Source organism: Capsicum annuum, chromosome 6, assembly GCF_002878395.1.
Source record: "Capsicum annuum cultivar UCD-10X-F1 chromosome 6, UCD10Xv1.1, whole genome shotgun sequence".
Classification (NCBI taxonomy): Eukaryota; Viridiplantae; Streptophyta; class Magnoliopsida; order Solanales; family Solanaceae; genus Capsicum; species Capsicum annuum.
This window is the reverse complement of record NC_061116.1, coordinates 219396205-219414350: the sequence shown is the minus strand read 5'-3', so window position 1 is coordinate 219414350 and position 18146 is coordinate 219396205. Positions and strand designations below refer to the sequence as shown.

General features: G+C 32.8%; 1 protein-coding gene across 1 annotated transcript; it reads right to left on the bottom strand.

Annotated features, from left to right (window-relative positions):
- Positions 1-10034: 10034 nt before the first annotated feature.
- Positions 10035-17541, bottom strand: LOC107875647 (protein SUPPRESSOR OF K(+) TRANSPORT GROWTH DEFECT 1). Its single transcript, XM_016722437.2, has 8 exons — positions 16803-17541; positions 14105-14210; positions 13286-13484; positions 13084-13152; positions 12934-13008; positions 12724-12822; positions 12401-12556; positions 10035-10399 (listed from the first exon to the last, which is right to left on the bottom strand). Exons 1-8 carry the CDS (start codon positions 17275-17277, stop codon positions 10274-10276), a joined length of 1305 nt encoding a protein of 434 aa, XP_016577923.1. The 5' UTR covers positions 17278-17541; the 3' UTR covers positions 10035-10273.
- Positions 17542-18146: the final 605 nt, after the last annotated feature.

The window sequence follows — 18146 nt, the reverse complement described above, 5'->3', positions numbered from 1 at the left end:
GATGCATATATATTATCTTTTTGTCTTAACTTGAATGATTTTTAAATATTTTAAATTATTAATTATTGTAATGTATAGTACTTTATAATTTTGTAGATAATATGTATTACTTTTGTTATTTCAATTTATGCGACACCAATGAAATTTGGAGAGTCAATAAAATTTTTAATGTAATTTTTAAATTGTGGTGTTGTTTTTAAATATTTTAAATTGTTAATTATTATTATTTATAATCCTTTTACATAATTTTCAGATAATATATTTTGTTGTTTCTATTTCAATTTATATGCGTTGATAAAATTTAGAGAGCCAACTAAATTTTTTATATAAAGTTTCTACACATTTTGATTTTTTAATTATTGTAATTTATAGTACTTTCTACTATTTTTCAAATAATATATGTTACTCACTCTGTCCCAATATATGTGAGTGTGATAGTATTCAACGAATCAATTAAAATTTTTTATATGTCGTTAAATAATTTAAGTTGTACATCTTTTAAATTTTTTAAGTTGTTAATTATTGTGATTTACAATATTTTTACGTAGTCTTTTAAAATATATAACAAATTATTATTTTTAGACACTTTAAACTATTAACTATTATAATTTATAATATTTTTCATGTAATTTGCAATTAATATATGTCACTCTCCTTATCCAAACTTTTATGGTATTTATAGTCAATTATATATTAAAAATAATTTAAGTTTTTAATTATTGTGTTTTATAATATTTTTTCTTCCATTCCAATTTAAGCGACACTGGTATAATTTTGAGAGTCCGTCAAATATTTTATATCTTTAATTTTTTTTAAGTTGTTAATTATTGTGAATTATAGTATTTTTTTTACGTATTCATTTGGTCTGAATTTATCTGACATAAATAAAATTTAGATAATAAATTATATTTTTAATATATATTTTTTTAGATATTTTAAGCTGCTAGCTATTATAATTTATAATACTCTCTCCTTGTCCAAATTTTTGGTGCGTTGATTATCAAATATATTTTTTAAAATAATTTAAATTTTTAATTATTGTGATTTTATAATACTTTTTCTTTTATTTATATTTAAGTGACACTGATATAATTTTGAGAGTCAACCAAATATTACGATTGAAGTGGCAAAGCAGACATGCCTTAAATGACTCAACAACAACAACAACAACAAACCCAGTAGATTCCCACCTCGAGGGGTCTGGTGTCTTAAATGACTCATAATAATTAATTACAAGTGATGTAACAAAATTTCTATTAAAAAAATACTTGTGAAAAAATTTAAGTGGGCCTCATATAAAACGTCAAGTTAATATAAAACATCAAGAGTTAATTTATCATTTTATGCATATTTTATTTTTCTTATTATATATTATTATTTTTTAGTACTTAAACGACTTATAATAATTAATTAGGGTGATATAGTAAAATAGCGGTTTAAGCAGCTAAAACAAACATGTCATAAATGTCTATTTTTATTTTTCTTACTAAATATTATTAATTTTCTGAGATGATATACTAAAATTACGGGTAGAAACAGCTGGAACAAACATGTCATAAATATTTATTTATTTTATTGTATATTAATAATTTTTTAATATGTTAATGATTTATAATAATTAATTAGGGGTGATATAACAAAATCACAAGTTGAAGCAACTGAAGTAGACATGTAATAATTGATTATTTATTTTTTATATTAAATATTATTAATTTTTGAATGTGTAAATAATTTATAATAATTAATTAAGGGTGATATAGTAAAATTATGGGTTGAAGCAGCTGAAACAGGAATATCATAAATGGTTATTTACTTTTTTTATTAAATAAGATTAATTTTTTAATATAATGATTATTTAATTTTTTATTAAATAATATTATTTTTTAATATTTAAATAATTTATAATAATTAATTAATGGTGATATAGTAAAATCACGAATTGAAGCAGGTGGAAGCAGGGAGGACAACCGAGAGATGCCTGCTGATGGCACTTATATATAATAGTAATTTTATATTAAATAATATTAATTTTTTAATATTTAAATAATTTATATTTAATAACTAATTAGTGATAGTATAGTAAAATCACGGATTATATTGAAGCAGCTGAAGCATGTGGAAGCAGGAAGGACTCCTGCTGATGACACTTATATAAATAGTTCAATAATAATTATTACTGGCCTAACAATGCCCCTTAAAAAATGTAATTATATCAAATGTTACGTAGCAATTAATTTTGGCAATTGAATGTTTATTTTGATTTAGAAAAGTGGGGTTTCCGTTAGGGATGGCAATGGTGCGATGTGGTGTGGGTGTGGTGTGGATTTTTATTAAATCTGTAAGTTTTAAAACTGTACCGCACCGCACTGCATTACATTTAAACCCGCATAAACTCGCCTCACATTCATACCCGTGGATAACCGCACCGCCCTATGTTTTTATTTCTCTTTTTTTTGAAAAATTTGTAACTCCATTGAAAATTATAATATTTTTAAATTTACAACTAGGAAATAATAACAATTTCTATTATATCAATTTTCACTAAAAAATTGTCAAAAAATATAACGTGTACAAGTAATGATCAAATATCATATTTTTATTCAAATGAATAGAGATATTAAAAAAGCCACTATAAAATTATTTATTTTTAGTTTTATGCATGTAGTTTTAAATCATAAAATTTAAGTAAGAACATATATAATTTTAGGTCTATTCACGAGAACAATACTAAATTTTAGTTTTTTTGTTAATTCAAACCTGCATATACCCGCAACTTTCCGTGAAGGATGCAAGTATTTTTTTTTTCTTTTAAAATTAGGAATAGGGAAAAAGAAAAATCAAACCTCCACTAATATTGTGAAAGTTCAAATAATCAATCAACTAAAATTCCCTCTCGCTAGACAAGTAATAAAATCTCTTCTGACTTATATTTACTTTGAGGGGTATTGTGGTAGTTGCCCTAATTTAATTACTTGTAAGTCAGTATGGTGCGCCCATACCTTTGCACTATTATTTTTCTGGTCCTATATTATTTCTGTTTTGTCTTATCAGTAATTATTCTAGAGTTAAACGGCACGTTAATATATATAAATTAAATAATTAATAAGAAATAAATAAGTCAAATTACTCTTATTAATATTTTTTTAACGGATCGGATGTTTAATACTTTGTCAAGAAATCTAAATGAGAACAGGAGAGTAATACGTAGTTCTCCATATATGTGTTTTTATTTATGTGATAATATTGTTTTACTAAATAAGAAATGTAAAAAAATATTTTTGATGATTTAAAACCAGACTGATATTTTGTTAGGCTATGCATAAATTATCCCATTAAAAGTAAAATGAGATTTCTATAAGACACAAATTAATTTTAAATATAAAAAGAAGAAAATCTTCTTGAGATATATAAAAAGAAAAGGGGCAAATAACATAATTATACAATGTAATAATCAATATTACAAAAAATTACCATTAGTTTTTAATTTACAAAACATAACAAAATCTATCAAAGGTAAAAAAAAAAAAAAAAATTAAAATAGCATGATTTAAGGAGACAATTTAATGATTGATATTTCATCTTATAAATTCTCCTACGTTAATTTTCAATTAAGTTTTTTATAAAAAAAAAATAGTAAATAAGATAATCGAAAAAACCACACATTTATTTGATATTTTTTATGTTTTAAAATTTAATTTATTTAATTCAATGAACATTAATTTTTAATACTTCTAAGAAAAAATATCATTAATGATAGTAAATTCTCCTATTGATTCAAACTATCTTATACAAATTTCACACACCATAAATTTATTAATACACCAAAAAATTACTAATACACTTATTTTTATATCAATCAAACACTAGATCAATTTTTATACATTTTAGACACCATAAAATTATTGATACACCAACTTTTATATATTTCAGGCACTATAAAATTATTATTATTGATACACCTATTTCTAAAGAGTTCAAACACTTTAAAATTATTGATACACAAATTTCTAAAACACCTTAAAATAAAATTGATGATATGTCAATCTTTATATAATTCAGACACCATAAAATTATTAATATATCAATTTCTAACTATTTTAAAAATCATAAAATTATTGATACACCAATTTTTATATAATTCAGACACCATAAAGTTGTTGATACACCAATTTCTATATAATTCAGATACCATAAAGCTGGTGATACACCAATTTCTACACAATTCATACACCAATTTATATACATTCATACACCATGATACACCAATTTTTATACAATTCATGCACCATAAAATCATTGATAACCTTCAATTACCGGTGTCATCAAAATTCTCGAAACTCCTCAAAATTATCGAAAGATTCAATCTAGTTGACCTCTTCCTTTCCAACAACGTAGAAGTAGAAGAACAGAAAAACAATCATTAGTACCAAACATTCAGAAAAAATCCAAAACATCCATCGGAAATTTGCATCCAGAAGCGAGGTATCCTACAAGGTCTTCTTTTGTTAATGGCTCTGCTGCAACAACAGCATCCTTTGTTAGAGGACTTGCAGTCCTCCTCGTTTACGCTCGCTCCACTCCTATGCCATCTGTAGGTTTTATTTATTTTAATTTTTGTATGACAAAGCAAAAAGAATTTTTATATCACCATAAAATTGTTGATATGCCTATTTCTATACATTACATCAGGAGATGTAAACCGCACTAGGTAAACTCCGTGCGTGCGACAGGATCATGGCTCAAAGGCATTGAGAGGGAATCGATCCCTGGTAGCTTTGGTGGGTTACCACCCTCCAAACCAGTGAGCCAGTCCTGAAGGACAAGAAAAAAAATATATTATTATTGATACATCAATTTATAGATAGCCCAAACACTATAAAATTGTTATTATTGATACATCAATTTTTAACTATTTCAGATATCATAGAACTATTGATACACCAATTTTTATACAATTTATACACCATAAAATCATTAATATTCTTTTCCTGTCGATGTCATTGACAATCCTCAAAACTCATCGCAACTGTACGTCGAAAGATTTAATCTAACCCGTATGTCTTCTTATTGTGGACTAGGCCCTTACACTTGCTACACTGCATTTGACGTTTGACTATGTCAAAAGTGTCCACCTTTTTCATCTTTGGTCGACCAGGTGGAGGTTTTGTTGGTGGAGGAATAGTTTCATATGTGAGTCTAGAGATAAATAAAAGCAGAAAAAAAATAAATTAGGGTTTTATATGTGAGTTTGATTGTGAGTTGATTATATGAAAAAAATCACTTAAATAGCAGTGTTTTTAATTGGATTTTTTACAGAAAAAAAATGAAAAGTAAATAGTTGGTAGATTTTGTAAATAAAAATTATATTTTGTAAACAAAAAAATTAGTGATAGTTTTTGTAATATTGACTCTTAAATTGTATACTTATGTGATTTTTTCAAAAGGAAAACAACAATAACATATTGTTATATTCAATGTAGTCCCACAAAATGAGTGTAAAACCAAAATAGAAAAGTTCACCACATAAATCGTATGAATTTAACTAACAGATAGTAACCACCAAAGGATGTGGTGCAATGGATAGGGTTGCTCCTCCCTTAATCAGAGGTCTCAGGTTCGAGCCCTGGGTATGGAAAAATCCTTGGTAGGGAGCGCTTCCCCCGAATGGACCCTACGCAGCGCGAATCCGAATTAGTCAGGCTCCAATACGGGAACTGGACACCGAATGAAAAAAAAAAAAAACTAATTGATAGTATCTTGACATGAGAATATCAAAATTATACTTTTTGAAAACACGCATAAATTTTTTTTTACAAAATTTAAATCAAAAGTATATAATAAAAATATTTTATCATATGTTCAGATTTTAAAATTAAATAAGTTAAAATTAAAATATTTAAATAAAATTTATTGACGAATTTAATGGGCTATTGATGTTAAACCTTATACTGAAAATACATATGTAGACCAGTGTGAACTCCAAACTGGATATAATGAATTCCAAACTACATGTTACTCACGAATTATTGGAATAACAGCTTCTAAGGGGGGAAAACAAAAGAAGAAAAACTTTATTACAACTTTTTCATATGATTTTGATTTGACATCAAGTTAAAGAAATAAAATAATTTATTTTTAAAATTTTGTGATATTAAATTAAAAATACCTTAAATATATTAAAATATCTTTTAATTTTATTATCTAAAACATGTCATATGGAAAAAATTAAAATTAAAAAATTATTACAAAAGACTTTTTTAAAAAAAATGAATTAAATAAATCAGACAAACAAATTAATACGGAAAAATATATATTATAGACTTGTGTCTCTGTATACATCCGGGGAAATTACAAAATTAAATGTCTCCATGTGTACATAGCTTTAAGGCGAAAGGGAGATTACAAATAAGTGATGGTAGTAAGAATTAGTCCGAATAGACTCGAAGATTTAAATTTAATGGCTCATAAACTTTAAAGGTTTGAAAATGCAAATTTACAAAATTTAAATCTTGAAGTATGCTTTACTGATCAAATAATTCTTTGTTCTAATTTTAGTAATATTTTATATTTTATATATGAGTTTATGCGTAGTGTCGAGACTACTAGATTCAGATAAATTCAGTATCACATGTAGAAGCAAAATGAGATTTAAATTTATGAGTTTTAAATCGTAGAATAATGATATCATGTGTTAGTAATTGTGTACTAAATTTTATTCTTATACCTGTTACGTGATTTCTAAATACACATGCAATATCATCACCTCTTCCCAATTTGACGGTAATATAATTCTTTCATATGCCTTTTTAAACATTTTAAACTATTAATTTGGCTTAATATACCTTTTACATAGTTTCATACGTAAATACATGCTCAGATTTAAAAGTTTGAATCTCAAAAGCAAAGAACATCACATAAATTGAGACAAACTAATGTAAAATTCAGGGACGGAGCAAGCCCTTTGGTAGGAAGTTCATTCGAACCCCGGCCTCTTCGACAAAAAAATATATGATTTATACATGATTAAAATTATTTTTATGTAATCTATAGTAGGTGTTGAACCCCCTTCGACTAGATTTTCTTCAACTATTGAATCCGCTTAGTTGAACTCCTGACTCTACGTAAATATGAACTAAAACTATTGAATTCGATCAAACTCGCACGGGGTCTCCTATCTCTGCCCTTGACCACAATGCATGCTGCATCCCCTCTGGACGTAGTAATTAGTATAGTACCAAGTTGGTGAAGCTGGTCCATCATATGAAGGGGAAAACGTGACTAGTATTAATATTAAGCCCCCACGTTCAGTGTAGGAGTACTACATACATTGTCAATACTTACTGCCTACTACTTTTCTATACACTAAATTAGACTAGGTATAATGACGTTGTGTTCCTAGGTTAGTTATAAGTCCAAAGATGGAATTTAATTCTCCATGACCCTTTGTAAGGGATTCTCGTGTCGTGCCATGATCATAGAAAGAAATGAAAGAAAAAAAGAAAAAAAGTTGATTACTCAATTTGGACCAAGTTGAATGACTCTAGTTGCATACAGTTTTAGATAATTTTCCTAATAAAGAAAACTCTCAGCTTTTTGGGAGAGTGGCAATAAGTACAATTCAGTTGGTTACTACTTTTTAAAAAATTTATAACCATTCCATTATCCGGTCTCTCTTGGATATCAGATCAATATGGTTGTACTAATGTCATATAAGAGTGACAAGTCGAAGTTAGAACATAATCTCATGCATGGCATGCACATTTCATAGGACTTTAACAAAAAAATTCCGGACGCTCAGAAAATGAAGAAAAGAATTGGGGTGTATTTCATTATTTTATAGTAGTGGAAAACAAAGTTAACAAAAGGTAAAAAGATTTAGATCACACGAGCGAAACAATTTAATCGGAATGGGGCTCAAAAACTACACACAAGGATTAAGTACGATCAATAATAATAATACGAGAGCTAGGAAAGTTGTCTAATACCTTGCAACTTACTATTCAAGATTGTTGGAATACCTTGTTATTTACTACTCAAAATGATAGAACTAATTTAATTTCAATAGTTTAACACTAAAAGTTTCAGAGTTTGGATGCTAATTACATATTATTAATGAGTAATTTTTAAATTTCAAAATAATGCGCTTCAACATAAAAAAATATCAGATAGTTCACTAGGTTTTATATCGACAATATATGATTTTTGGAAGCTCAATTGACAAGGACAATTAGTTTTAGAATTAGTCATCAATAAATTGATGTCAAACTCAATCAAGCAATTAAGTTAAGAAGAAGATTGATGTAATGTATGTAGTGGGCATTTAGAATATTTATAAGTATTAGGTAAGATGTATTCGTTGATAATTCGGTGGGTTGGACAGTTGCCAAATAAACCACCAAAATTATTATATGTCAATCTACATTTGTTGTGCTGCTCTGTATCTTAAATACGCTAATTAATATTTATATTCGGAGCGTGAATTCAGGATTTAAAATTTATAAATTTATATTTATATTATATATATTAGATGAACTTTTTAAGATTCGGTAGTTCGCCTATTTAAACCAAAGAAAAATTTAAAACAAAAACTATTTGTTTTTAATTAAAGCTACTAAATTCTTCCGAACCCGTATAGTAAGCAATAGATCCGCACATGCACATTATTGGATCTTCAACAAAACGAGGTTACTTGTTGTCTATTGATTAGGTCGATTGCCATTTATTTTGTCTTAATTGTATTGTATTAGGACTTTTTATGGCATTGAGTGCAATTCAACATCTAAATTAAAGACCAGTGGGACTTGCTTTAGAGTTTTAGCACTTTTACCATCGATCAATATGTTGATTGGTTGAGTCATGCTCGAGGATAACTGAAAACATCATCGATCATATATGTGGGATCCAAAATACGACACTTCAATTTAAAAAAGAGGTTAAGAATTTTCAATTCAAATTTTTCGTTTAGCTCAACTAACAAGGGTTGAGGAATTAGTGAAGTCACATATTCGAGACCAAGCATCAAGTGGAGAAAGCCTAGTATTCAAGTGGAGAAAAATATAGGTGTTGCCCATTATTCTTGAGTTTCAACGGCTACAATTAACCTTGAAAATTGACCCGAGCATCTCAAATGAAAACAGCTGAAAATCCACTTGAATTACAAGCCTTGCAACTTGATTTTCCATTGAGCAACAAAAACCAAAAAAGAAAAAAAGAGGTAGGTATAATGGCAGATAGACCCTTTAGTAAGGGAAAAAGAGTTTCTTATGTGTCTGTGTGCAAATAATATTTAGTAAATTTTTTGGTTGTTTATAGTAGAGCAACACCAGTTGAAAATACAAAGCATATACATCAATCAGGTACAAGATTTTAAAGGCTTAAATTTGTATGGTCCTTCTCTCCTAGACTCGAGCTCCTAAAATTCTGCAAATATGAGAGGGGAGCGGACTAAGTTACAATATGTGTCGTTAAGAAACTAAAACAAGTACTTTTACGGAAAAACCCATCGTTTCACTTGAATTTAAGTGTGTGCCGACCGAAGCCTCTTTTTCATTTATTTATTATATAAAATGTAAGGGTTTGAATTCATTTCAGAAAATGATTTCTTTCATCTCATGGCTGTCTGATGGTGACCTATTCATTTAATCATAAAAGAGCTTAATAACAACTATACAATGTACTAAAAAACGTGTGTGCTTTTACTGCTACACGTTCACCCAACACAGAAACACTAGGTTTTTTCTTAGACGTACTTGTACTCCCATCTAATGTAAAGATTTAGGATCGATAGACGCAAAAAGGCACTTCTCCATCACTTTCTTCGATGTTCATTGATCGTCGATAAGTCAAACATAAAAGCACGCAGGTAAATGCAGGTTGTACTTGGAATTTTTTTTGCATATAAAGCTCATCCAGCTAAGATCACCTTTGATGAATCAACCGTATGAAAAGCTGGATCCCAAGTCCAATGACATTCATCAAGAAAAAGGCAGGTTCAGATTTTGCAAAATAACTATGAACATAAAGATGAGAGGAAATCACATAAACATTGGTTCTTGTAGTTACTCAATTGATTGCGATAAGATTTGCACAACGGAAAATGATAACTAGATGAAATGTAAAACTGACACACCCAGAACGAAAGGGTAAACAACGTCAACTTTCCAATTTTAAAAATGACACTTGAACAGATTAGCGTGTTTTTCTGGCAAAACACAAGTAAATACAACTCATGGCAACTGCATGAATGGCCGTGACCATGGTCATCAGTTTTTCTTCAACCTTCTTCTCCAAACTCCTTGGTGAATCTTTCATGCACATCAAGGTCTGACTTACTTACTGTTGGTCGTTGACGAGCAAGCACTTTATCAAAGTCTGTTTTAGAAATGGGAGGGGGGATGATCTGCAAAGGCATTAATCAGTAAGCAGTTAATTACAACAACAACAACAACAAACCCAATGTCTTCCCACATAGTGAGGTCTGGGGAGGGTAAGATGTACGCAGTCCATACCACTACCTCCGGAGAAGTAGCAAGGATGTTTCTAATAGACCCCCGGCTCAAGATAAGATAAGTAATCACAACCGTACAAAATGCATGAAACAAGATGGCAAGACATAAAAACGCCCCTACAATGGAAAGTAAACAAAGAATAGTAGGCACTCGTAATACAGCATGCAACAAGGTAGCCTAACAAGAGTAATACACCAAACAGGTAATGCCCTACCCTACCTACCCTAATAGTCACTAGCCTTCTATCCTAATACGCGTCCTCCAGCTCTTCCTATCTAGGGTCATGTCCTCAATAAGTTGTAACTGCTCCATGTCCCGCCTAATCACCTCTCTCCAATATTTCTTTGGCCTACCCCTGCCCGGTTGAAATCATCCAAAGCAAGCCTCTCACACCTACGAACTGGTGCATTTGTGCCCCTCCTCATCACGTGTCCGAACCATCTCAAACGGACCTCCCGCATCTGGTCCTCCATCGAAGCCACTCCAACCCTCTCCCGGATAGTCTCATTCTGAACCCTATCTCCCTAGTAAGACCACACATCCAACATAATATCCGCATTTCCGCCACCTTCAATTTTTGAATACGAGAGTTCTTGACTGGCCAACACTCCACTCCATACAACATGACCGAGCGGACTGCCACCCTGTAAAATTTGCCTTTAAGCTTGGGCGGCACCTTCTTATCACACAACACTCCGAGGCGAGCTTTCACTTCATCCATCCCGCCCCAATCCGGTGAGAGACATCCTCGTCAATCTCACCATTCCCCTGAATCATGGACACGAGGTACTTGAAACTATCTCTCTTACACACCACCTGAGAATCCAACCTTACTACCACCTCGTCTTGCTCCCTCGAGTCATTAAACTTACATTCCAAATATTCGGTCTTGCTCCTACTCAATCTGAACCCTTTAGACTCAAGGGTCTATCTCCACACCCCTAATTTATCATTCATACCTCCCCGGGTCTCGTCAATCAAAACCACATCATCCGCAAAAAGCATACACCAGGGCACCTCTCCTTGGATACGCCGCGTCAACACCTCCATAACCAAAGCAAACATAAACAGGCTAAGAGTAGGTCCCTGATGCAATCCTGTCAAGACCGGAAATGCTCTGAATCTCCTCCCGCCGTCCTCACCTGGGTCTTAGCTCCAACATACATGTCCTTAATTGCTCTGATATACGCCACCGGGACCTACTCACCTCCAAACATCTCCAAAGGACTTCCCTAGGTACTTTTTGTCATATGCCTTCTCCAAGTCGATAAACACCATGTGCAAGTCCTTCTTCCTTTCCCTGTACTATTCCAACAGTCTCCGCAGTAGGTGAATTGCCTCTATCGTAGAGCGCCCGGGCATAAATCCAAATTGGTTCTCCGAAATAGACACTAACCTCCTCAACCTCCACTCGACCACTCTCTCCCAAATCTTCATCGTATGACTCAATAACCTAATACCCCGATAGTTGTTGCAACTCTGAATGCCACCCTTATTCTTATACAGAGGGATCATAGTGCTTCATCAGATGCACGAATCCAATCACATTAAGTTATAATTACTATATAGCTCTTCATCAGATTCACAAGTCCAATCACATTAAGTTATAATTACTATATAGCTCGCATCTTCCAAAAGTAAATAAACACCTACATAGCTAGTGTAATCCCACAAGTGGGGTTTGGGGAGAGTAGTGTGTACATACCTTGTGAAAGTAAAGGCTATTTCAGATAGAACCTCGGCTCAAAAGTAATTGATGAAAAACAATTTAGAGTGATTATCAATCAGTTGCGGGCATATTCCAGTTAAAAGTTTAATGAAAAGAAGCAAAAAGATTAATCAACTAATGAAATATTATTGACACCAGTGAACTACCGAATTTATCTAAATACCTTGGATGCAAGTCCTTTAGTAGCAAGCTCCTGCATAGTTGTCTGCACAGCACCCGGATGTTTCGGTCCGCACGGCATCCATGTATCATCTGATGTGTGGGTGAAGAACATAGCATCTTGTGTTTTGCGTACAGGTTCAAAGAGCACATCCTTGACCTGTTCGAGAAGAGAAAGTGCAGTTGTTATAGAAGAAGAACCAGAGGAATAGCTCTACTTGTGTAGTTGAGGGACTCTGAGATGTGGTAGTGGGAAGGATTTGTTTGCAAGGAACAAATCATTAAGTTACATGTAAGGCACAAGTCAATAAACCCAATTAGACTTACGCAGACGGAAACATCTGAACCAGAAAAACCTTCTGTTTTATGGCCCAAGACTTCAAAGTCCCTCTCACTTAAGTTATGGGGGGTATCCCCTAAATGCACCTGCAAAGTTTAAAAAGCCAAAAGAGAATAAAAATTCACGCTGGTATTAAACTAGAATTAGATTACATTTTCTTAAATTTACTCATCCACGAAAATAACAATTGGACTCACTTTGAACATGTGTTGTCGTGCCTTTGCATCTGGCAGAGGAATGTAGATGCGCTTATCAAATCTTCGCCGTATAGCCTGCAGAGGATGATTTCTGTAAACAAAACACCATTACAATACAATCTGTTACATTATACCGCGGCTCATCTTTACCTGATCTAGGGCGTAGGGTGTATTTGTTGCCGCAAGAACAAGAACTTTATCATCATTGTGTCCAACGCCCTGAAGTTACAAACTAGAAAGGTCAAATATATTTATTTAACAAAACCGACCGTCATTTCTTGTTTCCTACTGGTTGCCGGAAGGGGTTAATAAAGATCAAGCAATCACTACTTTCCTACAGTGCAACAAGTACCTGCATCTGCACAAGCAGTTCTGTTTTAATACGTCTAGAAGCTTCACTTTCATTTCCTTCCCCTCTCTGTCCACACAAGGAATCAATTTCATCAACGAATATAATGGATGGGGCACTTTCGCGAGCCATCTGAAATAGGTTCGAAACTAGCTTTTCACTTTCACCCATCCACTTGGAAACGAGGTCCGATGATGAAACACTGCATAAAAACAGCAGTTGGCACTTGCCAACTTTACAGCCTAAGTTCTTGAAACAGAAAAATAAGAAAATAACTGACAAAAACAGATACGCAACTCAATTCATGCAAGTTGTTCATGTATATAGTCATTTCATCAACACCCACATATCCAGTGAAATCCCACAGTGGGGTTTGCGGAGGCTATTGCGTACCCAGACCTTAACTCCCTATCTTGTGAAGGCAGAGAGGCGGCTTATTTGCATTCGATACTGCCGACATTTAAAGACAATGTACATGTCTTAAATTATTTAGGAAATAAAACAGCTTAAGTTCAGGTCCAGTCCATCCCCCCCCCGCCCCCCGCCCCCCACACCCACAACACACACAAAAAAGAAAAAAAAACCCACAAGCATCGTTTAAAAGCTCCGATTCTTTGCTTTTGCTATCTTCTCAACTTTTTTAGGCCTGCGAAGGAAATTTTTCTTAAATTTGACCATGTGACAGAGGAATATGATGTTAACAACTTGAAGGATAACTATAACCTGTGCATATGAGAAAAGCAATGTCTGGATAATTAAGCTCAAGCGTGCAGAGAAAAGGAGAATAAATAATAAGAATAATTGCAAACCAGAGGATAATACCTGAAAAAAGTGGATTCCGCTTCAGTAGCAACAGCTTTGGCCAAGTAAGATTTTCCTGTCCCGGGAGGACCATATAAAAGAAAAGCTCTCCATGGTCTCCTCTTGCCTATAAGAAAGGCAAGAAAACACTTAGGTGATGATGAGCAAAAGCGCTCAAGAAAGTAGTAAAGGTAGGTGATGATGGAAAAATTTGCGCAGCTACTTAACATCTTCTAGTCTACTTAGAAGGAAAAAAAATAAATCAAAAATATTTCTTGACCTTTTTGTTCCTACTTTCTACTTTTTTGGTATGATGACGAGGGGCTCTTGAGGGAACAGTAACATAAAATCTGAGAGTTACTACAAACAAAAAATTTCACTGAGCTTTACCAGCAGTACTACTACATGTACAAACATGATACCTAGTACAGGTTTCCATGCCCAAAGCAAGTCAGAATGTTCCCCAAAGCTTTATATGTTTCCTTCCTCAAGCTTCAGGAATAACAAGGAACTTTTCATCTCATAAGAGAAGAACTAGGGAACCCACTATAAAACCTATAATTCAGCATGAGAATAGGGAGTCCAAACACATTAACTCAATGTGTCTAACCACCTTGCTATGTCCTGTGCTCTGAATCTTCTGGAAAAATTCTATATAGCCTTAAAACTATAGAGCCAACAGTCAGATCATGCTAGAAAGTGAAGGGGATTAATTAAAAAAGGTCAATTTGCTAATTTAACAGACAGGCACTGTTAGACTAAGGAAATTCGAGACAAAAATCTAGATGCATGGTAAATTAAAGTGAAAGAAATACAAATTATTCTCTATAAGCATATAGATTAGCAAGAGGTCATTCATAGCATTAAAAGAGAACCCCCCCTCCCCCCCCCCACACCTTTTTTTTTCTGAGAAGGTTGTTAAAGAAAGGCCCAAAGGACATCGAGATGGAAAACTGGACTTATTACAAACATTACTGAAAGGGGGAAAAAAAACTAACTCAAAATACAGGAACGGAGGCCTGCATTTAGTATGGGTAATAATCCTAAAATCACTGACGGAGAGGATAATAACAGGTTATAAAGACCATTCAAGGAGCTGGAGCATGGAGGTAGTTTAGATATTAAACTGAGTGCAATTCCTACGCATATTGTATAGGGTTCTATCAAGGCTTTGGAAATTTTAAAGGAAGAAAATGAAAGACCTGAACATTTCTCTAACAAGGACATATCTAAAGGGAACTTCAATGCTACCAGTATAGAATCAATTCCAAAGAAAAAATGGAACCTTGGAGATAAAGATTCTAGGGTATCCCATAAGCTTGATTTACAACTTTTACCTAGAGAGACTAAAGCAGGTAACAGAAAAATTGGTAATAACTCGATCCTTATAAATGAATTGTTTCACTGCTCAAATACGATGAAGGCAAAGAGATTTCATGTCTCCTTTTCTCTTTATTCCAAGCATAATGATCAGTATTGCAGGAAAAAATGGATGAAGGGATATCTGCTGTCAATGACTATGCAAGATAATATGGACACCTCACACTTGCTATATCCAGATGATATGTTATGTGATACAAATATAGAACAGCTTAGACAGTTAAAACTGATTTTGAATGTGATTGAAGTTGTTTCTAGTTTCTATATGAACTGGATGAAAGCATGATTGACCAAATTAATGAGGTACCAAATATTCAGGTTTTCTGGTGTTCTGAGCTATAGAACTGGATCCTTATCCACTACTTACTTAGTTCTTCCTTTGGGAACCAAACACAAAATAAGATGGAATATGGCAGGTGTCCTTGAAAGATGTGAAAATGATTAGCTGATTGGAAGACTAAATTGCACAGACTCAATCTTGAAGATCAAACTTAACTGTAAACGGATGTTTCCTTATGGTGCAGATAACATCATGTCAACGAGGCGAAAAAGACGTCTTTTTTGAAACGCTACAAGGAAAATGGAATAATACCTTTTCTTTGCCTTTGCTTTTGATGTAAATACTACAGCTTTCACATATACTCACCATCTTGATGGAATTTTACCTTATTTATCCAAAGAACAAAAAAGACCCTTAAAATTAAATCTACTTAGCTCCGTCTATGTAAATATGGCATGGCAGTATGTACATAGTTAGCATAAGAATATCATAATATGTAAAATCCTCTAGAGTCTAGACATCAAATCTTGAAATGAGCTAGGCACATATAAAATATTCCCACAGCCTAAGCCCAACTAGTCTGGGATTGATGTATAGTTGATTGATCATTGATCAGGAGCACTTGGTGGGTGGGGGTGGGGTGGGTGGGGGGCGTTGGGTAGCTGGTTAGAGTTGTGCAAGTATTAGTTATGAAGAAATCAACGTATTATTTTATCCAGAAATTGATTAATCCTGCAAGGTTTAGTTATTCATGTATTACTAATTCCACCTTCTATCCTACATAACATAATACATAAAATTCCCTCATAACATATACATATATTAGCTATGCAGGTTTCTAAATTGCAAATCAAACACCATATTAATTTATACATGAATAACTGACCTCATAACCAGCTACCAAACGTGTTATTACTTACGCAGAAGTTAATACCTACATAACTCATCTCCAAATCAGCTATCAAGCACGACCCCTTAAATAATCAATTTTTACAAAGTACAATCACCTATACCAATCATTTAACCATACAAATATACGCAACGAAAGCAAATACGCACCCGTAAAGAACTGAGGAAACTTAACAGGCAAAATCACAGCTTCCTGCAAAGCTTGCTTAGCACTTTCCAACCCAGCAACATCATTCCACTTAATATTCGGCTTTTCCCTAACAATCGCCGAATTAAGCCCAGCTCTCAACTTGGACTGTTCAGGATCCTCCCCATCTTCCCCATCTTTGGGCTTCGTCTTCGTTTTGGGCCGGGTGGCCACAGCTGCATCACCTCCATTTGGGCCCGGCCCGGTTCCACCCTCATCCAATACAGCCCGGATCTCCTCGGCCCGACGCAAATACTCGGTAAATTTCTGAGTAATCGCCTCCTTAATCTTAGGGTTTTTCTCGTACTTCAAATGAGTTTTGAAGTACTCTAAAGCGTTCATGTAAAGGGGAAATGCTTTAGCATAATTACCAGCGTTATCTTCTTGTACTGCTTGTCGCACGTATTCGATTGCTTGCTCCTTGAAATTGCTATACATCTTCTTCGATCATGTAGAAAAATAATTCAATATACAAAAAAAAAAAAAAAAAAAAAAAACTAATTGATCATTGGAAAGATTGAACTTCTTTTTTGCAGGTTGTGTGTGTAAATTTGTGAAGTTTAGAGGGTGGATTTGGAGGATTTGAAGGGATGGAAATTGTGAGTTTGAACTTTGAAATGTTGAATTTGGGAAAGGGTTAGTGAAAGAAGCAGCGTGAGATTCACGTAGGGTCTGCGTTTCAGCGATATTACAAACTTCTTTTTATTGTGATGAAGTTCTTGTGGTTTTCTATGTATACGGTTGAGACCACTTACTATTCTAGAATAGCATAATTAGTCCCCCATCTTACAAAAACAAAACAATGTACATACAGGTGGGAGTTTGAAATGTTGAATTTGGGAAAGGTTAGTAAAAGAAGCAGCATGATATACACGTAGGGTTGCATTTCCGTGAAATTACAAAGTTCTATTATTGTGAGAAAGCGTCTCTAATTTTTTTATGTTTACTGTTGAGACCTTTTACTATTTTAGATTAGTGTAATTAAGCTCCTTTTTTCCAACGAAAATAACAAATTTAGTATATTCTTATAAACAAGATTTGAAGAGTGTAGAGTATATATACACATTATTTCTATTTAGAGAGGATAGAAACTCTAGACTCAGATAACACATAATAATATATTAGGGGTCGTTTGGTAGAGTGTATTACAAAAATAATGCATGCATTAGTCTTGTGTATTATTAATAGGTTGTTTGGCATATTTTTTAGTCAATGTATTAATAAATTAACTGAAAATTTACCTCATAAGTTAAAAGATTCATAATACAAGTATCAATAAATTAATTAGAAATTTTCCTCCAAGTATG

What these genes read in the sequence shown, in the direction of transcription:
- LOC107875647 (XM_016722437.2), bottom strand. Translation starts at nt 17,277, where the DNA reads ATGTATAGCAATTTCAAGGAGCAAGCAATCGAATACGTGCGACAAGCA. An exon ending in GCGGAATCCACTTTTTTCAG is followed by an intron (nt 13,485 to 14,104) that starts GTATTATCCTCT and finishes GTTTTTATGCAG; the next exon opens with TGTTTCATCATCGGACCTCG. An exon ending in AACTGCTTGTGCAGATGCAG is followed by an intron (nt 13,153 to 13,285) that starts GTACTTGTTGCA and finishes TTGTAACTTCAG; the next exon opens with GGCGTTGGACACAATGATGA.